Below are 23,080 nucleotides of genomic sequence, written 5' to 3'. Positions count from 1 at the left end.
TATGGAATAAGTTTATAGATGGTGCATCCAAGATACATGTTGATTATACTGCACAGTTCGGAATGTTTTATGAAAGCCATAAAGCCGATGTTCACATTTCTGAAATGTACAGTTTCTGTAAATAATGTAAATATAGACCTAATTGTATGTGTACGGTTGTCATCAACCACACACAGGTGAGAGACAATCACAGAGAAACCCTCCTGAGAGGAGTGAGATTGTCTCACTCACAGACAGGAACAGACACACAGTACTGTAGCTGTACTGCTACAATCAGAAGGTAAATAAGTAAGTAACCTTGGGAACCAAGGGTTCCTGAACCATGTGGCCTATAGGTCCTGCCTGGGAGCTTATCTCCCGTTTCCGTAGCGTGAGGCAGCTTGATGTACAGCAGGGGTGCCCGCACTTTTTTGACTCAAGGGTTACTTTTAAAATGACCAGCTCGACATGATCTACCCACCCCAATAAAGATGTAGTACCTGAGGTGGCTTTGAATAGCGGCACTGGCGTTACATATAAGACAAACACACTTGAAATGGGAATTAGTGGGGAAAAAGGTCTTCTTCTCATTCTGTATGGAAGTGGTATGTTTTTGGGGTTCCTTGTAAAGCTACTGACTCTTGAAAACAAAGCATTGCATTGTGTAGTTTGCTTACTTTAGAAGCCATGAAGGGAGCTGACAGGCCCCTTTTTATGTCAATCAATCAGTCACTTTAAAAGTGACAGATGTGACAGAATTGTTCATAAATATTTTTCTTTATATTTTAATTATATATTTTTAGGGCATGTCATGTGATCTACCTGCACAGCCTTTGTGATCTACTTGTAGATCACGATCTACCTTTTGGGCACCCCTGATGTACAGCCTACAAGTACACTACACCCCCTGGATATGATGCTAGTACAGTATGTGTCACATGATGTACAAGTGCACGCAATGGACATGACTCTATAGCACATATGTCAAACTCGCCCGGGGGCCAAATCAGGCCCGCGATTGAATTATATTCGGGCCCGCGGGATGATATTTAATTACTATTAGAACTGGCCCACTGGCTACTGGTATATTGCACATTTAATGTCTGGGATTCGAACCAAGGTCTCCCGCATGAAATTCCAACATCTTACCCATTAGAGATCAGACCAAAGAGATATCCTTATGGACAGAGGGAGATATTAGACTTTTGATGCCATCAGGCTGAGGCAATGAATGAGTCACTCTGTTACACACGCACCACCATAATACTACAATCCCACAATGCACTGCTAGTGCACTGGCGCCATTGGCGGCCTTAACTATGTTTCATTGGTTTCAATTGAAACGGGCCTCGGCCGTCAGGGGGGCCTCCGACTGCCCGTCAGTCGAAGTACAAATGATGGTCAATGCAAATGATCGTCCATCGAAAACCCCCTCTCACATTTGGGCCCCCTTTAACGTGCTAGTTCTGCCTATGTCCTGTTGCCAGGGGGGACTCCGACTGCCGGTAAATCTCAGTCCAAATAAATGACGGTCAATGCGAATGACCCTCCATTGGAAGCCCCCCTCAATGGGCCCCCCTCTATCACACTGTCGCTGTGCCTGTGACGCTGCAGTGCACACCGATCGGCTTGACTTTGTAATACGAGCTAGGCGCGCGGTTTAGTTGTCGGATGGACTATCAAAACAAGTTGTTATTAGTTAGAATACATCACAGCTAGAGCCTTTCAAACGAGAGGGCACTTGTGAGTAAAGTTGGCAAGATTGTTCAACCACTAATTAACAACAATGCACGCTCATTTTAAGATGGCAACAACAAACATGGACGTAACACTGGTCTGTCTGTCGCATCCTATGGTCGTATCCAGTCAGATGAAACACGGTGTTAATCATGTCATGTGGACAGCTGGACACGTTACAACGTTACCTTGAATGGAATATATATCTGAGGAGCAATTATTTTGTCAACTTCCCCAAAAGGCTGTCCTGTCCTATTAAACCAGACGCTGGGACAGCATCCACTGCTTGTATCCACAATATAACTTGTGAGTATCCTAATTTATTACTTAACATGTCACGCCGATGCGCAAATGGTAATGTGGGTACAGTAATTAATGTACAGTATTTGTGCAAGTTGGCCCTACAATTGTGGATAGCCTATGCATTATGTTCAAACAGTTCAATCCAAAACATAATGCTTATGGTTGTGTTAGGCTGCTTTTATACGGACCTGGTTGTCATTAATGCATACAGATATCTATGAAAGGTCTTTTTATTAGATGTCTGGTAGATTTTAATCGTGCCATGTCACGCTGACCGGCAGTTTAAAATACTAGTTTGATCTCTGGTAATACAGTATATTTTTAGGGGAAAAAAAAAATACTGTGTATAAAAATATACCCTCCAAATAATATGCCTCCAAATTAGATCTTGAAACGGGCCTCCCAATTCTTAAGGCCGCCCCTGACTGGCGCGTATCGAGAGCCTGTGACTACAAGCCCGCGTTTAAAAAAACATTGAACCAGTCCGGCCCTTTTTTAAATGCTCTATAGTATGTCTCAGGCAGGGACTTCTTCCCCTGAACCCCGACCTCCCAATCTCAGGGCAGACACTCTAAACACTCTTAAGACCACTGATCAGGTCATGGATCAGGTCTGGATCACTACCTGTTCTCATAAGACTCCCTCATATCTCCAGTGTTAGCCGTGGCCTTCTGACACTCAGGGGCGTCACAAGGGGTAGGAAAGTGGGACTGAGTTACTGGGGCCCAAGGTGGAGGGGCCCTCATAACTTTATCTATTGAAAAATAGCAGATATACAAGCTCACAGCGCGGCACCGAGTGCCGCGCTGCGAGCTTGTAGATCTGCTATTTTTTTTAAAGTCGTGAAAATGTGTGCAAATCTTTGAATATGTATTTTCAAAGTGAACGTTTGTAACTCAAATTTTGTTTCTGGGGGGTCCCTGGAACTAAATATTTTGAGATCGGGGTCCGTGGCCAAATACATATCATCTTGGGGGTCCTTGACATAGGTTTCTTGCACACATTTTCACGTTTTTTCAAAAATAGCAGATATACAAGCTTGCAGCGCGGCACTCGGTGCCGCGCTGTGAGCTTGTATATCTGCTATTTTTCAATAGTTAACATTCATGGGGGCCTGCAGTGAATCCTTGTACCCAGGGCCCAGAGTTTGGTGTGACGCCCCTGCTGACACTACAGTACAATGAAAAGGGCCTGTCACACAAAGTACCGTACAGTAGGTGCTGGATTTGGATTAAAGATTGGTGTAACAGCCACACCCTATAGTCTAGTAGGAAAGGGGGGTCCACGCGCATAGGGTGGATTTTTTTTCCGCAACCATTTTTTTTTCTTAATCCTTAAAGGGTATATTTTAAGATTCTGACAGGCTGAAATATCGTCCCAAGGGGTTCATTTTTAATGATTTCTTGCACCTACCAATTCACTTACTATACAGGAAAAAATACCCCCCCCCAAAAAAAATCTGCTTTAAGTGATCATTTTCATCAATGAAATGTCAGGGTCTTTCTTGATTGTTAATTTATGCTATGCATTTGATTATACATAATAATTAATAACACGCTGAAGGAGGCAGATTACAGTAGGCTCCCATCATCTCTTCATGATATGAGTTATGACTAATTTATGAATGAATGCTTCTGTATGCAACATCCCTCTGGACTCATGGTCATGGAGAAACCTACAGACACATGGGGCCTCTGCTTGCTTATTAACCCATTTAGGCCTAGAAATGATTGAATGCTTTAACCAGTGAAAAATAGCAGATATACAAGCTCGCAGCGCGGCACCGAGTGCCGCGCTGTGAGCTTGTAGATCTGCTATTTTTGAAAAAGTCGTGAAAATGTGTGCAAATCTTTGAATATATGTATTTTCAAAGTGAACGTGTGTAACTCAAATTTTGCTTCTGGGTGGTCCCTGGAACTAAATATTTTGAGATGGGGGTCCGTGGCCAAATACATATCATTTTGGGGGTCCTTCACATGAAAAGGTTTGAGAACCACTGACATAGTAGTCTCTCAAGAACAGACTAACTGAGCTCCAGTTAAATGAAAAGGACCTTTTCTTTGACGATGGCTGGCCAGATTGTTGACATACAAACATCGGTTTTTCAAAAAATCTTAGAAGGATTCAAAAGACACTTATGTAATCGGGTCAAAAATCTAATTTTCACGATTTTTCAAAAATAGCAGATCTACAAGCTCGCAGCGCGGCACTCGGTGCCGCGCTGTGAGCTTGTATATCTGCTATTTTTCAATAGTTAAAGCATAAAATATTGCGTCATAATGTGTTCAGGCCTAAATGGGTTAATATTAAAATGCCTCAACAGTGCTGGGTTTTGGGCCATGAGCAACAGTGGTGGAAGAAGTACTCAGACATATACTGTATATATATATGTTTTACTTACATAAAAGTAACAATACCACACTATGAAACATATTCTGTATGTAAAGTAAAGGGCCTGTGTAAAAGAACATTTGTCAAATTTCTCAATTTGTCAAAAAAGCGGATAAGCTCACAATGCGATGCATTTTCAGCTTGAGGTTCGGCTAACAGGTAGTTAACATTTTTAGAACATTTGAAATACTCAAGTTGAGTCAAAAACAGCTCAAAATTATACATAAGTACAGGCAGCACTTGAGTAAATGTACTCATAGTCTCTTTTTCCACCGCCTCAACCTGCTTGCTTATTAAAACGTCTCAACAGTGCAACAGTGCATCGGGGCCACGCTTCCTTCTCAGGGGATCTCCAGTGGGAAATAATAATTCTTACTTTGGCCAATAAGCAGCCTCACCAAGGACACGGGGGTTATTCCACACTAGGTCAGGGGGAATCCAGCCTCCTCATAGGCCGAGGGCCCCCCGAGAGGAGTGAAAAAAAAAATAATAATCGGGACGGGTGAAATTGTGCATTCAGCAAATGCTATGCAAGTCATGTACGTGCCCTGTCACTCAGAACATTGTCTGTAGTCTGTTTAATTTAAACCGTGGTCAACCTTCACCGTGTGCGCTGGTTACAAACAGTATTACCCCGGCTCCCTAGGGTGGGGAGATCCGTAAACGATTCTTCCTCTACACACACGCACACACACGCACGCACGCACGCACGCACACACACGCACACACACACGCGTGCACACACGCACACGCACGCACGCACGCACGCACGCACGCACGCACGCACGCACGCACGCACGCACGCACGCACACACAAACACACAGGAATCCTTGGTTTGATATTCCGCGCTCATCTTGCTGCTCCCATGGTGTTGTCCCCCCCACCCACCCCCCACCCGCCCCCCAGTCCTCCACACACACACAGCCCAGTCTGAGTAATGAACCTTTCTGCCAGAGCTGACCTGTTTCTTCTGCTTGATAGCTGGGGGAGAGCCTGAGGGGGGGGGGAGGAGGAAGAAGACGGGGACGCGACTTCAACTCATCTTATGGAGCTCACAACGTCTACAGTACCTACACATGCTTTAATCATGTCGCTGAATTCATAATAATGCCCGCCGCCTGTTGCCGCCGCCGACGCACAAAGTAGGCTGAGGACAAAACTAGGCTGTGTTGCGTCGCGTTGCATCGGATGGCGAGGTGAACAAAGTCTCCGCATCCGCTGGACATAAATTTAGATAACCCAGACGTAGGCTACGGAATGCGGAGGGGGACCCAGATAATTATTTCCGGCCTTTTCTGTGAAATACCCCCACACAGCTGCGGATGGGATGAGCAACCGGTTTGCAACTGTTTTCCTTTTGTTATTAAAGCTGTCAGGGTCTCTGGAAAAACAAGCCTGTTGCTTGGTGGTTCTCTCTCCACCTGTGGGAGCCCTGAGGATATTACAAGTGGGGCACCCCAAATAACTGGCAAAACACTAAGATTTGTATTGACAATATAATGTTAACTCATTTAGTGCCCATGAAATTAACGGATTATAAAGTCCACGATGCCAGTCTCAGGTTGGCATCACCCCCGTTATCTTATTTTGAAGGCCAGAAGTCCACAGCGCAATCACTTCCGGTCTGACGTCATCGCGTCATGCGCCGGAACCGACCGCTGTCCACGTGGAGTTGTGTAATGGCGGACCGGAGCTTTTATAACTGTGTAACATAAGCGAGCATCTGCCTCCATCCTAGCTTCTAAAGTGTAGTTTTGAGATAATGGACATTAAAGATGAGATCCCCCCGTCCACCTCAATGTTATGGATGGGACTATTTTGTGCTCGTGGAGCCGTGATGTTTCGTCTCCGGACCTCCGGCCATTCTTCTCGGTAATGTATCCGCCGTTACAGTAATATATTACTTTTCACGAGAATACTCGGGATTGGCACCATGTGATACTCGAGTATTTTTCACGAGTCTTCTCGGGATTGGCACTATATGAGTTAATACAAAAAAACATTTTTTATTTTATTTATTTTTATTTATTGTGCAGAAAATATAAGTTACAGGAGCGCTGTCTGGTTGGTATCCATAATCTCTCCAACCACCTGGAAGGGAATAATGTTTGAGAGAGAGGAAAAAATATAATCAACTACACTTGAGTGTGTTAGAGGTGCACAACAAATGTGTTTCTTGCTTGTATTTCTTGTATTATTATTATTTTTTTGTCACTGGTGGGAACTTGAAAAACGAATATTTGAAGGTCTCGTCTCCATTGTTCATGAGATGGTCATCGTTACTGGTCCTGCTGGTACCTTCCCTAGACTGTAGCTCAGAGAATTACACCCATCTTTAATCCAAATCCAACACCTACTGTACGGTACTTTTTCATTGTAGTGTCAGAAGGCCACTGCTAACACTGGAGATATGAGGGAGTCTTATGAGAACAGGTAGTGATCCAGACCTGATCCATGACCTGCTCAGTGGTCTTAAGAGTGTTTAGAGTTTCTGCCTTTGTATTCTGCCCCCTTAGCTAGCGTTAAAACCAACAAAGATATCTCTCCTCCCTTTGCTCTTACACGTGGCACACGACAAGGCTGTCCTTTATCACCTTTACTGTTTGCACTAGCTATTGAACCTTTGTCAATAGCCTTGGAAAGGTCCACGCTATTCTCAGGTATTGTTAGAGGAGGGATCGAACACAAAGTAGCACTGTATGCTGATGACTTACTTTTATTTATCCAGGATCCAGTCAATTGCGCGCACAACATTTTAAGTCTATTAAAGACCTATGGAGAATTTTCCGGTTACAAACTGAACATTCCAAAAAGTGTATGTTTTCCTGTTAACAGTCCAGCTAAATCCATCCTCCCTGGTACACTACCATTCCACCTCTCTCAGAGCTTTAAATATTTAGGTGTTGTCATCTCCCATTCTCTCAGCTCAATCCATAAGGAGAACTACGGTAAACTCCTTGACCAAATTAAAACTGATGCTCAGAGGTGGAATAAGCTGCCCCTCTCACTGGTGGGCCGAATTGAAACAGTCAAAATGAACATTTTACCACGTCTTCTTTTTCTTTTCCAGACTCTCCCTCTCTTTTTGCCCAAATCCTTTTTTAAGTCTCTGGACTCAACCTTACTATCCTTCATTTGGGCCGGTAAGATACCGAGGATCTCAAAAATAACTCTCCAAAGACCCAAACAAGATGGTGGCTTTGCGTTACCAAATATGTTACTTTATTATTGGGCTGCAAACCTGCAAATGATCAAAAAATGGTGCCACTCTCCTGATATAAATTGGTGTAATATGGAATCTCACTCCTGCACCACATCCTCTCTTCCCGCACTACTTTTTGCCCCATTACCAACACGCTACTCTCAGTTCACCAATAACCCTGTAGTTCTCTCCTCTTTAAAGATCTGGAACCAATTCAGACTACATTTTGATTTGAAATCTCCCTCGGTCCTTACCCCTATCTGTAACAATCACCTGTTTCTACCCTCCACCTCTGACTCGACCTATACCAAATGGAAAGAAAAGGGCCTTGTCTCCTTTAGTAACTTATACAGCAATCAACTGTTCAGATCACTGGGTGATACTGCTTCTGCATTCGATTTACAACATTTTAGTTTTTTCAGGTTTTTCCAACTACGCAATTTTGCAAACACTCACTTTGCGTCCTTCCCTAGCCTACCTGCAAAAACCTTACTAGAATCTATAATGTCACCCTCAGACTCTGTGAACAACATCTCTTCCATCTACAGTTCTCTTATTTCCTCTAAAACATCCACACTCCCCGAGCTGAGACATACATGGGAGAGGGAACTCGGCATAGAGCTAAACGAGGACTGGTGGAATACAGCGCTAACCAGGATAAACTCTTCTTGCGTATGCGCCCGCATGTGTCTTATCCAATTCAAAGTGGTCCATAGGACACACTACACCAAGGCCAAGTTGAGTAGAATGTTCCCAGACACCAACGACTCCTGCTACAGGTGTCTCCACTCGCCTGCAGACCATGCACATACATTCTACTCCTGCCCTAAACTTGACTCTTTTTGGAAACACTACTTTGATACACTTTCTGCAGTTTTTGGCATGGTGGTGCCTCCGTGTCCTCTAGTCGCTATCTTTGGTGTACCTCCTGAGGTGGGCAGGTTCACTCGTTACCAGGCAGATGTAGTTGCGTTCTCCTCTCTTATAGCAAGGCGTCGTATATTGCTACATTGGAAAAGCCCTACCCCCCCGTCCACGACCTCCTGGCTAAAAGACCTGTCATCTTTCATATACCTAGAAAAAATAAAATACACAACTAGAGACTGTCTAAACAACTTTTTCAGAACTTGGGATCCTTTCCTACTACATATCAATTCGTTAACTGAAATTTTATAATTCCCCTCTCGATCTTTTATTTTTCATTATTATGCTTTCTTTACTTACCTAGAGGCTAAATATCTACACAAATGTTAAAACAATGTGTTTATACACACATGTATATGCATGCGTGTATGTATATATGTACAAACGTATGTGTAGACACATGTTGTCCTTTTTTTTTTCTCTTTTCTTATTATTTCATTATCTTATATACCATGTTTTCGGTCTCTCCCCCAAGGGCCAGTGGGTGGGTGGGTATATGTTAGGGTTTGTTTTGTTTTGTTTTGTCATGTTTTGTTTTGTTTTGCCTTGTTTCGTTTTGTATTGTTTTGTTTTGCACTGTTCTGTCACTTTTTGTTTTTTGTTGTGTTGTGTTTTGTCATCCCTGTATGTCCTGTATTTTAAAATGGGAAAAAAACTCAATAAAAATATAATTTAAAAAAAAAAGAGTGTTTAGAGTGTCTGCCCTGAGATTGGGAGGTCGGGGGTTCAATCCCCCGGTCCAACCATACCAAAGGCTATAAAAATGATACCCAAAAGCCTCCTTGCTTGGCACTCCAGCATCAAGGGTTGGATCAGGGGAAGAAGTCCCTGACTGAAACATACTAGAGTCCCGTCCACTGTGTGCACTTTTACATCGTGTGACACATACTAGCATCATATCCAGGGGGTGCACTGTACTTGTAGGATGTACATCAAGCTGCCTCACGCTACGGAAACAGGAGATAAGCTCCCAGGACATATGGGCCACATGGTTCGGGAACCCTTGGTTCCCAAGTCTACTTACTTATTTACCTTCTGGTGCATGAAGTGCAGCTACTGTACGCAGTAGGCATGGAATACTGTAGGTGAACAAAGCAACATACTCTATCTCATATATATCAACAAAATACCACTACACTGTATACCCCCATGTTTATCATGATTACCCTGATGAAGGCCATTACCAAATCTAACCACGTGATCCCTGGTTTCCCTATCATCTGGAGAACGTTGGGTTCACAGCAGCATATTGCACAAACATGTGTTTTCATGAGTGGTGGTGGTGTCTTTCTGCTGTCACCGTTGACAACATTTAGAAAGTATCTTGCCATTTCTTATTTTCCCTCTGCTACTGTACCTTTTTCAGCACCTGACACTGGAAAAAAAAAAACTTCCATTCCAGAGCTTGAAAAACACCATTTTGTCATTTATTAGCACATAACCTGAAGTCTGCACGCCGTAGATGTTGACAGGGGCGTCTACTTATGCAAATCATCATCAACAAACAGGCATCCTAAGTGAGGAACAGCTGGCTTTCATCATCTGGTTCACTGTGAGCTACAAAGACAAGTTGCCTCTGCATGTTTTCATGAAGCCCACATTTATTTTTCATTGTCTTCTTTGTCTTCTCTTTTCCTCGAGAACTAAAAGTAAAGAAGAATCGAAAGAAAAGTTTTGTTGAATGAGTTTCGCAATGGAGGAGGAAGAAGAGAGTTTGTTGCCGAAACATATGGCAGTTATAACTGTACTGAAAATAAGAAATATTGAATTGTTAGAAAAGCTAAGAAGAATGTCCTGGTTACGATGGCACATGCACATAACTCAAAATGTGCTTTTTTTACGGATTTAATTTTGAGCAGGTCACATTTCTGAAGCTTTATGATTTTTGCCTGTCATCTTATCTAACAACGGTTTGATAATAGTACTGCTAATGTTACTATTGTTGCTTTTGAATGAATGAATACAATGTAATGTTGTCCAAGCTGTATGGTAATGTACTGTATGTTAATACAATATAACTTACACTTGGGGTGGTTGTATTTGGTCTCCCTGCTCTATTGAGACATTCAGATCGTGTCAAAGGTCATGTCTCACCCATAGACACAGGAAGATTAGCCTACATTTATCCCCTGAGCAATCCCCTTAGTTTAAAGGAAAACTTTAGTTTTTCCACAACAAGGGTTCATATTTTAGATTGTAATTAAAGAATATAAAAGATGAGTGTTAAAAATTATTTCACTTACTTTCTATTGTTTTAGAGATTTTTATTTCAGTGGTTGGGGGCATGCGTACAAGTGGCTAAATATGTCATTTTACACAGAATAAGCTCATTCCCAAGATACAACGCAACCTTTCATGGTTGGATGTGACTTATGGGCGCAAGACGTGTTACTGTAAATAGCAATAAAGAAACTGCTGGCTTACTGTGTCTAAAAAGACATATTTAGCCACTTGTATGCATGCCCCCATGCGTACGCATGCCCCACATTTTATCACGGTTAACGCGATAAAACAGTAGAACGAATCAAATGAAAACATGTTAACACTCACTTTTTCTTTTCTCTAATTACTATCTAAAATATGAACCCTTGTTGTAAAAAAACAAAGTTGTCCTTTAATGGTAAAAATGTCAGAACTTGCCAAGGAAACCGTTTTCAAATCCGGGTTAGAAGAGGAATATTACATAGTGAACCTGTAAGAAACCTTTATTCCTGTTGAACAACCGTGTTTTATGACAGAAAATTACGTTTCATTTGGAAATCGTTGTTTTTTGTCAAATGAAATCGGTCATTCAACAAACTAGTGGTGACACAAGGATTGACATAACATTGTTATTGTTTTACCATGAGAGACATTGCCACAACAATAGCCAGCCTAAGACTGCTATGTACAGTAGGTACCTGTTAATAAGACTGCTATGTACAGTAGGTACCTGTTAATAAGACTGCTATGTACAGTAGGTACCTGTTAATAAGACTGCTATGTACAGTAGGTACCTGTTAATAAGACTGCTATGTACAGTAGGTACCTGTTAATAAGACTGCTATGTACAGTAGGTACCTGTTAATAAGACTGCTATGTACAGTAGGTACCTGTTAATAAGACTGCTATGTACAGTAGGTACCTGTTAATAAGACTGCTATGTACAGTAGGTACCTGTTAATAAGACTGCTATGTACAGTAGGTACCTAACAGGCACTCTCACTCATTGCTGCTGTTGAGAACAAAGAAAGATTATATTGGCTACATTACAAAACCATGCACATTTTCTTAAGTGTTTCTTTATGTGTTTAATGTGTTTTAGGAGGATAACCATAAAATCCCTAGTGGTCAAACCAGTTTTCAGTGAGTGCTCATCTCAAAATCTGATTTTGGTAGTAAAAACAACAACAATGCTTTAGTTTAGAGATGTACAGAGAGCACGAAACCACCATGGTTCTCATGGTTACGCTTCACCAAACACATTTAACTTATTTGGAGTGGGTATTTAGCCCTGGTGCTCGATAAATAAGGTCCTTTTTATCCTTCAACACCAAAACACTTCAGCTAAAATAGCTGATCTATCAGCTCACATCGTGTCACATTGCGACATGCACTGAGCTTGTAGATCAGCATCCTTTTGCCTAAAGTCAGTTTAGGGTATTTTGGTTTAGGGTATTTTGTATCAACAAAATACCACTATATATATACCCGATCATGAATCATGAATATCAAATGAAAACCTAACTTATTCTCTGCCATGTGACGACTTTGACAAGTTATTCCAGATGGTCCAGGGCGCAGCAGACGACTTGACGACCTATTCATTTATGTAATTGAATTAAAGGTGATACACCATGAAAATTCACTTTTCCTATTTTAAAACCTTTTTTTGGGGTCCCACTAGCACCTTCTATACAAATGCCTATTATATACAAATGATTGCTCAGAATATAGTGCTTTAACCTTTTAACTATAAAAAAAAAAAAAAGTTTTGTTTTAACCGACAAGTATCACTTACCCAAACATAAGTGCAGTACCTGAGTAAATGTACTTAGTTACTTTGTTTGTGGATGAGTATGCATGACCTTGGTGTTAAGTGGTCAATTTAAGTGTTCAGATGGGAGGGCCAGGAACGCGTTTGTGATTTTCGAGTGCCCCCCCCCCCCCCCCATTTAGAATAGATTGGGAACCACTGTTAGAACCTCAGCCCCTGACTCTTAATGCCTAACAGCCGCAAACCTTTTTTTTTAACGCTTCGTCTCCTAAGCTCATGTTTCAGCAAACGTAATTTCAAACACAATCATCTAGAATCCACATGGACCAATGTATTCCAGTTGACATTACCTATTGCCCTTTTGCACAGAACAATACAGTCAGGCTTATATTCGTAAGAGGGTAAGACCCTTTAAAGTGACATGGAAAAAAGGGTGCATTTTCCACTCCATTTCTTTTTCGCTCCGCTTCGGAGATAAACCCCAAAGTTTGAAATTCAGAGCAATAAATCAATAGATCAGAGATGAAGCAATCTCCTCCCATGGGCTGATCATCACTGTAGCTACAGTGCTGCGATGGGAGAGAGGAGAGGGCACAGACTGTGCAGAACTAAATTACTTTTCACTGTCAGTTTTTTGGTGGGGGATATAATTCTCTGATGTGGCTTGCTTGACTTTATTGAAGAAGAAGAAAGAGAAATCCTTGAAATTAGTCGAGTCTAAATGTGTCTGTGTGAAGACACTGTGGGGAGTGCCGTGTCCTCAGCTGTACTTATGTCATGTAGCCAGGGGCGTCACACCAAATTCTGGGCCCTGGGTACAAGGATTCACTGCGGGCCCCCCATATTGAAAAATAGCAGATATAGCGCTGCAAGCTTGTAGATCTGCTATTTATATGAAATTGTGAAATTGTGAAAATATGTGCAAGAAACCCATGTTTCTATGTCAGTGATGCTCAAACTTTTTCATGTGAAGGACCCCCAAAATGTTATGAATTTGGCCACGGACCCCCATCTCAAAATATTGAGTTCCAGGCAGGGACCCCCCAAGAAGCAAAATTTGAGTTACAAATGTTCGCTTAACAAATACATATATTCAAAGATTTGCACACATTTTCACGACTTTTCAAAAATAGCAGATCTACAAGCTCGCAGCGCGGCACTCGGTGCCGCGCTGTGAGCTTGTATATCTGCTATTTTTCAATAGCTAAAGTTACTAGGGCCCCTCCACCTTGGGCCCTCGTAACTCAGTCCCACTTTCCTACCCCTTGCATGTAGCTGTAATAAAAGTCACTGCAATACCGGAGCCAGATCCATGCCTGCTTTGGTTTGTCCCTACTCCCTAGACCCCTGATTACCAATGTATTTGACTGACATTTTGTGAAATAGCTAGGTGCCCAACTCTAGGCATAGAGTTCGGCACCACTTCTCCTTTGCCCTTGTTTTAGTATTTTGAAAAAACATTTTAAAATACTTCAAATAGCCACTCTACATCGACACGTTGTGAGCTTGCAGATCAGCTATTTGAACTATTTAAAAATGTTTTTCAAAATAGTGTAACAAGACACAGAAGCTTATGGAAGACTTGTACGAAAATAGGGCCCATAGTTTTCAAAAATAGCCGAACTACAAGCAGATCTTTTATTTTAGAAACGTGCTCGAAAGGGAGATGTCGAAAGTGGTCAAAACATGGGACACATTGGTCGATACGATACCGACCAAACATGTCAAAATAATGTCAGATATGTTGGCCGAACCAAATATATATGTGTGGTTTCATGCAGTACCACTTGTAATAGGCCTACATTATAATGTGTTTTGTAATGTTTGAGTTTAGTATGTAACGTCTATTGTCATAACTGTTTATATGACTCACAGTACACCTACAGTATAAGAGAATCCTACACACTTTCAACCTATAATGCTGTGTCAGCTATTTCGCACGCACGCACGCACGCACGCACGCACGCACGCACGCACGCACGCACGCACACTCAGGATGAAGTACGGTCTATACACTCACACAGATATTAGGCCTGTCACGATTTACGAAAAAATCGATTTAAATCGATTTTATTGGGGGACGGCGAAAATCGATTTTTTTTAAAAACGAATCGCGATTCGACCACCAGAGGTCGCCCTCGACTTAATCTCCATTCTGTCTTCAACGTCTCTGCGTGTTCAACGTCTATAACGTCAGGCAGACACAGGCAGCGGCAGCTACAGTAGGAAGGCTCACCCACTCACAGCTGCCAGCGTGCCTCCATTGGGCTGCAGAGAAGAGCTCCGCGATTTCGATTGACAAAGAGAGCAGTTAGTTGAGTGCTGTGTCATTACTTTGCTGCTACAGAGCATAGCACTAATCAGTGCTAAGGGCTAACAACAACAATGCTACGTACAGATGCATGTCTCTGCCACTGGTTACAATGTGGAAACAACGTTTCTAGTGAAAACAAGAATTGACACAGTCAATATATAAGCCGGTGGAATGGTAAACAAGAATTGACACATTCAATATATAAGCTGGTGGAATGGTGTGTTAGAAAGTCAGGGACTTTGAACAGTCTATCCACAACGAGACACTAGGTCTTGACTTTGATGAATTATTGATTTTGAAAAGAGGGTAAGAGTTGTTATTATGCCTTAGTTTGTGCCTGGCTTACAGTACAGTTGGCTTGATATGTACCACAAAAAAAAATGCATTCTTTGATACAGTATTGAAAAAAGTGTAAGAGTGTTGTTTAAAAAAAGAACAGGATTTGACATTTAAGAATTGATAAGTTTACACTATCTGTCATTTGCTATTTGCTACTGTATAGAGGATAAGAGAACATCTAAAACATACAGGATTCCTTGTAAGAGAAGACAAGTGAACTGAAATGTTATTGTTGTTTTTTGTCATTTGATAGTTCTACTGTATTGAAAAGAGCATAAGAGAAAACAGTATTGTTAAAAGCAAAAAAAAATACTGGAATTGTAAGAATTGTGGATTTTTTTGGGTAATTTCTCTGGAAAATAAATTTGTTGAAAAAATCGTGAAAAAATCGTGACATCGTGAATCGTCAACCTTGAATCGTGATTAGAATCGAATCGTGGGTTTAGTAAATCGTGACAGGCCTAACAGATATGCAAACACACACACATGCATGTGCACACGCTGTTGCCGTTTACCATCTGTTCAGGGCTGCGTGCATTGTGTGTTCAAGCTGAGTTTCATTATAAGCAGGTAGAGCCTATACATGGTTCCTGGAGGAACCTCCTGAGTCATGTTGTTTCCAGGGTGGGATTTGCTGGGAGGACCTGCTGAGTCATGGTTCGTTTCAGGGGAATCACTGGTCGTTTGCAGGGGAATCACTGGTCATTTCCAGGGGAATCACTGGTCATTTCCAGGGGAATCACTGGTCATTTCCAGGGGAATCACTGGTCATTTCCAGGGGAATCACTGGTCATTTCCAGGGGAATCACTGGTCATTTCCAGGGGAATCACTGGTCATTTCCAGGGCAACCCCACATGACGGGGTTCACTATTTTTGAAACCCCTTCAAAAACTGTGAAAAGAGCTGATCTACAAGCTCACAACACATCGGGCTGAACTTGTGAGCTATTTCCTCTGTTTGTCGTATGAAGACGTGTTCTGTTGGGCTTAACAAAAAACCCAGAAGTTCATGCAGTATGCAGTTCTGTCATTCCGTGCCGCGGCGGGGAACGCGCGTGCCGAATCTGAAGCCGGTGGGACGAACGGTTCTCGAGATACGCGGATTACAGACACACACACACGCAGAGACTTCTCGCATTTATAGATAGATGGGACATGTTACCAAGCAAACACCCAGCAAGGCTAGCTTTAGGAAACACATAATCAATAACACTATTGTTAATGAAATGACCTGAACGACCACGATGGAATGGGACTTGTTGTTGTTGAGTTGTTGGCTGGCAGTCCAGCTGGGGTGGAAAGGAGAGCTGGGAGAAACCTTTTAACACATTGAATGCCCAGAATTATTCAACGTTTAATTTGCTGGTGCCCATGGCAACCCGCCATTCAAGGTACTGGCGAGAAAAGTAGACGATATTTGAAACACGTCTCGAGTGGTTTTAATTCCTACTGAACCGTCTCTCTCTCTCTCTCTCTCTCTCTCTCTCTCTCTCATCAGGAGCGGGCGGCTGGTCGCCCAAGCTGACCGACATGCAGCCCTGGCTGCAGCTGGACCTCAGGGACAGGGTGGAGGTGACGGCCGTGGCCACACAGGGGCGCTACGACAGCTGGGACTGGGTCAGCAGCTTCCTGCTGCTCTACAGCGATACGGGCCGAGCCTGGAAGCAACACCGCCAGGACGACGGAGTCGGGGTGAGTCTCTCTCGGTTCTGTTTCGCCCGTTACTGTCATATGGATGCTGTCAGGCAGAAAGCTCTCATCTCCATATTCCTTTTTTTTCTTTTTTTTTAAACATTTAGGCCTAGAATTATTGAATGCTTTAACCAGTGAAAAATAGCAGATATACAAGCTCACAGCGCGGCACCGAGTGCCGCGCTGTGAGCTTGTAGATCTATTTTTGAAAAAAGTCGTGAAAATGTGTGCAAATCTTTGAATATTATGTATTTTCAAAGCGAACGTTTGTAACTCAAATTTTGCATCTGGGTGGTCCCTGGAACTAAATATTTTGAGATGGGTGTCCGCGTGGCCAAATAAATATAATTTTGGGGGTCCTTCACATGAAAAGGTTTGAGAACCACTGACATAGTAGTCTCTCAAGAACAGACTAACTGAGCTCAAGTTAAAGGTGCAATATGCAGGTTAGCAGCCTAAATTTAAATGTTTGCCAACAATGTCTGTTGTCAAACTGAAATTCAAACTGGGCTCCACCCCTCGCACTCCTACACGTCACCCCCCACTCCTCCCCCGCTCATCGTCACACTGAAGCACCCCACCCCCCACACACGTGTGCTTTTGTTGTCCTAAACTGCGCATGCACGTACTGCACTCGGACGCGCATGGATGTGCACACGCATATATTGACTTGACTTTATTCAGCGTATCTCCGTACATTATAAACAAGCATCAACCGGAAAAAATGAAGAAAGGACAACGTTTCCCTGAACTTGATGGACAAGACAAGAGGGACTGGGACGATGAGGTATGAAATACATTAGCTACTAAACACGGTGCTGCATGGTTATCGTGTGTTTGTTATGGTATCGTTCTTGTCTTAGAACAAACAGCTAGATAAAGTTCGATTTTTGTTAGCCAAAGCATAGCAGTCTATAGCCCAGCGACCGTCATGTTTCAGGCCAGGGCTACATGCAAGTACATTGTCTATAGCAGTAGCATCATGGGCGAGTCAAAGCCTTTGTCTGTCCTAAAATCTTCACTGTTTGACATACAATATGAGTGGACAATGTTACCAGAAACACACGAAGACTAGCCCTGAATAACCAAAACGTCTGTAATTAAGTGTACAAATGGAACCAAATGGACCCGTGATACACTGAGCTATGGGTGTTCTGGGGGTCTTTGCAAATAAAACATTTGATAACCAGTACTAGTATACTAGAACTCAAGTGTATTAGTAAGTGTAGTCAATCACCACAAAACAGATAACAAGCAGTAGTCAATCACCACTGACACAATTGAGGACTAATATTATCAGAAACACGAGTTAGCCCTGAATGACCATTCTGTAACTCAAGAGGGTACAAACGGGTCCATTTGGTACCATTTGTATCTCTGAGAACTACTAGTACTAGTTGGACTGTCAGTGTCATAGTAAATCAGTGTCATTCATATTCAGGATAAAACCTGTAGACTTGACATTCAGTGGGTATTATGATGACATTATAAAGGTGTGTAAAACAGAAAATCTAAAAATAAGGTCTTAGCCACAGACATATTGATGACCCCTTGTGTATGTTTTCTCTTTAGTCAGGAGATGATTCAATCCAGTCATGTCAGAGGCTGATGAAGAGGTGGAGGACTTGTGATGAAGAGCAGCGCAGATCTCCCTCCAGACTCCAGAAGACCCTCCACCATGATGTGAAGCAACAGGAGGAGCAGTGGACAAATCTTTGCACATACTGCTAATAAAAAACATTGATTTTGATTTGCCTTTCTCATTTTGTAAAACCTAATGAACTGGTCAATGACGCAATCAATACATGATTGTTAAAAAAAAATCCTTTATTTACATACATGACATGTACATTTTAGATATTGATGATGAGAGCAAAATATTTGAGGACACCTTATTAGAATAGACATTATAGATACAATATATTATACACACAGGTCCCCGATTGACCTTTTGCAGCAAGATGTTATCAGGTTTGTTTAGACAAGTCACCGTCTATGAAGTTATAAAGGAAATGCTATAGGCATCCTTGCCATTTTTTAGGCCATAAAAATGCAGGTAAAACTATTGTCTAGACTAAAGTTTCAGTTGCATTTTACTCAACCACATTGTTATCAACCCATGGGAAAGGATTTGTTCTGCGGTGTGTCTGTCTGACCATCTGAAGAAACATGGGACAAGACCTAGAAGAGAAATACACAATATCAAAATGCTGGTATAGTCAAAACTCAACAATTAGTTCAAATACAATGTACTGTAATCAAAATGGGTGGAAGGAAAGCATGGAGGCCTTTGATTGACAATAACGAATGTTGCACTCAAGCAGGGTAATAGCTTCAGCAGTGTCAACTATGTTTTCAGTATTTTAGCAAAATGTGACTTGGAGGGGTGAATAAATAATAAAATGAATCGGTGTGGCAACGTTATGCAATGTGATTTGTTTGCTGAACATTTGGAAGAAATGAATGGATGTGGCGACGTTTTTATAATGATATGAGAACATCACAAAAGAAACTAGGGAGTACGAGTATTTTATTCAATCTCATAATTGATGTGGCGAGGTTTTTATAATGGGCACTAACCAAAATAAACTGGCTATGACTATAAGGATATTTCCATGAACAATATAGCCCATTATTCGAAAGGCCAAACTAAGACTAATAGTTGTATTTATTGTTGATATATTCACGGTGTTGGACAGTGCAAGTAGCGTTACATCTGTTACAATGAAGAATAAGACAATTTGGAAAGATACAAGACAAGTTTTGAGGCTGTACAATAATACAAGATACACTTACACAGCCTACTTGTTGGTTTAGATTGAGCCGCGTGTACGTTTTTATTATGTGAAGAAAGAAAAAAAATCAATACACTAGAGAGAGACTTACTTCCATTCCCAAACAGCGGTGCTCTCCTCTGGGTCTTCTAGCGGCGAGGCCGACCACGGTCCACTGAGGTCCGCCGCACCGTAGTCAACGTAGTCCGGTAAACGGCCAAAAAATAATAATAAATAAAAAAGTAGTCCGGGAAACGGCGATGAAGTATATCGTGATGTGGGCTCGTGGCTATGCACGTTAGAAGTTGGTTGGAAGTGGCACCAGACCACCAGAGCTGAGCTGTCTGCTTCAAGTTGGCTAGGCTAGGCTAGGCTAGGCTAGCTGTGTTCATGTAGCTTCAGCAGTTAGCAAGGCATTAGCAACAAGTGGAGCTGTGATTGGCTAGAACGCCGCTCTCCCCCACCAGCCCCCACCGAACAAAACCACCCCTCCACATTACGTCACCAGCCTCAGTCTGCTCTGCCAAAACTTGGCTGCAGGCCAGAGACGTCCCGCGCCTCCAGGGTGTTTTATGTAACAGTGGAGAAAAGGGGAATTGCACGCTTAGGTATTTGTTTCTCTGCAAGAAAACACCATGGCATGATTTTATAGTGTCTGTTAGGGGGGAGGGGGGGGCTACATATATATGTATATAGTTTGAATTTTAGGCTGCTAACTTGCATAGTGCATCTTTAAGTGAAAAGGACCTTTTCTTTGACGATGGCCGGCCAGATTGCTGACATAGAAACATAGGGTTTTTAAAAAAAAAACCTTAGAAGGATTCAAAAGACACTTATAGAATCGGGTCAAAATTCAAATTTTCACGATTTTTCAAAAATAGCAGATCTACAAGCTCGCAGCGCGGCACTAAGCATAAAATAATGATACACAATAATGTGTACCCGTTCTGAATGGGTTATTAATGCCCCAACTACAGTGTCACACAAAAGCATCAAAAGTAGCACATGTACATGCTCGAAGCGCCGTGCGAAGCTTCGGTTTTGAGCTTGTGGATCTGATACTTTTGCTATTTTTAGAGCCCACTGCACCAGTGCCAAGCCTTATAGAAATGCAAAGATCCTTCTTGTTCTTCTTCTTCTTTCACACAAAGGAATTGTGTTTTTGAGGGCCAGACATACTCAAAAGGTTTCTATTTAGCTATTTTTTAATATCATACTTCTAAGTATGATATTGATACATGTTTTTGCCCAATGTTAGAAATGCAGTTCAGGATTTTTCTTTTTTTTTTCTTTTTTTTACAACTGCGGCTCTCAAACATTTTTGAGCGGTGGTAAACCGCTCCATAGAGTGGCTGAGTGTGTGTGTCTGTAGCCATCTCTCTACAGCGTTTTGCCATAGCATTGTGTGTGTGTGTGTAGCATAGCCTGTACATCCTAGACTACTTAAATCCTAGTCTGAAGACGTTATGCAAGCACGACAACCGCTCACTTCACATTGGGTGTGATTTTTAATGACAAGAACACACTTGTAGATCGATCTATTTTTGACATTGAAAACCACTGATTTACGACCCTTGGTCACATTATTGTTTTTTCGTTTTTTTTGTTCTTTTTTCCGTAGGTGCCTTATTTTCCTCAATAGATACAAAAACACTCTGTTGATCCCCAGTGTTGGGTATCGTTACATTTTGAAGTAACTCGTTAGTTTACTTTAGTTACTGACTTGAAAAACTAACCGTTACGTTACTCCGCTACCCAATGACAATTGTAACTTAACAAGCTACCCGTTACCGTTACCGACCATTAAAACCCACTGTGAGAAAGTTTGGTAAACATAAAAAAGAGTGCAGCCTACCGGATTGTTATGGCTGTCAGCTGTGTGCGTGGCTGTCTGCGTGCAGCTTCAACGTGGATAATGTAATGACGTTGATGTATCCTTTATTCCTTTCACCAAGTAAATCCGAAAATAGTGTGAATCCTTCCACAGCCTTACTCAAGCCCTGCCATGTAAATTGTAAGACACGCAAAAAGTTCTTCTTAACTCGCTAATAGTCAGATGACCGCAAGTAACTCCAAGTTACACCAAATTTCGTAGCCTGTCGTAAATTGTAGAATGACTACGCAACCACCACAGGCTGGCAACACATTTCTGGTTGGTCACATTTTTCCGTGTAAAAATGCGGGCCATGATGCGTGCATGCATGCCTCTTCAGGCTCCTTCTATGACAGAGAGAGAAGAGCTCATTCAGGAAACAGCGCAAATGTGTCAGATGGATTTATTTTTCCCTTGTGGCAACAGAAAAAACAGGGAATTATAGGTCTTAAATACCTAATTAACGCCGCTATATTTTGGGAAATGTAACCGGTAACGATCCTATACTAAATTGCAGAAGTAACTCGTTAAGTTACTCCGCTACCACACCAAACCTAACGGCGCTACGTAACGTTGTTAGTTATAGCGCCGTTACACCCAACACTGTTGATCCCACAAGGACATCCAGTTGTCATGGCAGCACTGCGGTATGAAAACCTCAGTCAAAATGACTGAATCCACCCCCCCCCCCCCCCCAGCAAATACAACCCTGGATAAGACTGTGCGATATGGCTAGCCTTCATCTTGCCTTTTCTTTCCCTTCTCATCTGTCCTTTCCAGAATGGGTCTTACAGTTATACTGCCGTGGTGGGCAGGATAGCCCTAGTCCATATCGTAAGACCTCCTGACGCTGGATGTGTTACACATCGTTGCTGTCCGGGCAGAAAACCTATTATCTCCATAGGATCTTGTGTTTTTCCATAAATTAACTGCTGACATACTACAACGTTGCACAAAATCATAAAAGGTATAGCATGTAAGCTCGAAATGTGGCACGAAGGGATGGGTTTCAAGCTTGTCGATCTGCTACTTTTGTTAAAACAATCCTGAAAACAGGGTTCCCACTGTCATGAAATTCCTGGAAATATTTTGAAATTAGAAAAATATTTTTCCAGTACTGGAAAAGTTTTGGAATTGAGCAAGGGTCCTGGAAGGTCCTGTAAAAATAGCTATGCATTGTCTTTGGTTATTGATTTTGTTAATACCTCTGAAATTAAACATGGGCCAAATTGTCAAATATTGTCAGGCAGAAATTGTGAAAATAGCCGATCTACATGCTCCCAACGCCTCGCGTTTGCGAGGTGTTGGGAGCATGTAGATCTGCTATTTTCACAATAGAACCGTGTTATACAAAATTCCTCAACTCTTAGTGCTCGTCAGGGTGCCGGGTCCCCAGTTAAAACATGATTATTTCGGGGGTCACGGCCTGAAAAGGTTGAGAACCACTGGCATACACTACCTGTCTTTGGGCATTGCGCATAGGAGTAAGCGACTCATTATTGAGCTGAATTATTGTTATATAGTCCCGAAAATTGGGTTCAATATTCTGGAAAAGTTTTGGAAAGGTTTTGGAAA

General features: G+C 42.1%; 1 protein-coding gene across 1 annotated transcript in view; it reads left to right on the top strand.

Moving 5' to 3' along the window:
* The window catches only part of LOC308308240 (contactin-associated protein-like 5), a gene marked incomplete at both ends in the record, with an annotated part of 253,821 nt that overhangs the window by 94,802 nt on the left and 135,939 nt on the right, over window positions 1-23,080 (top strand). Inside the window, one exon of the mRNA XM_080753618.1 lies at window positions 16,665-16,858. Within this exon, the coding sequence (XP_080609744.1) occupies window positions 16,665-16,858 (194 nt within the window). The remainder of the gene's footprint in view (window positions 1-16,664; window positions 16,859-23,080) is intronic.

This window comes from Nannobrachium achirus (genome assembly GCF_963921795.1).
Source record: "Nannobrachium achirus genome assembly, chromosome: 22".
In the NCBI taxonomy this organism is placed as follows: Eukaryota; Metazoa; Chordata; class Actinopteri; order Myctophiformes; family Myctophidae; genus Nannobrachium; species Nannobrachium achirus.
Note: the sequence above shows the minus strand (reverse complement) of the source record. Positions and strands in the feature narration are given on the sequence as shown.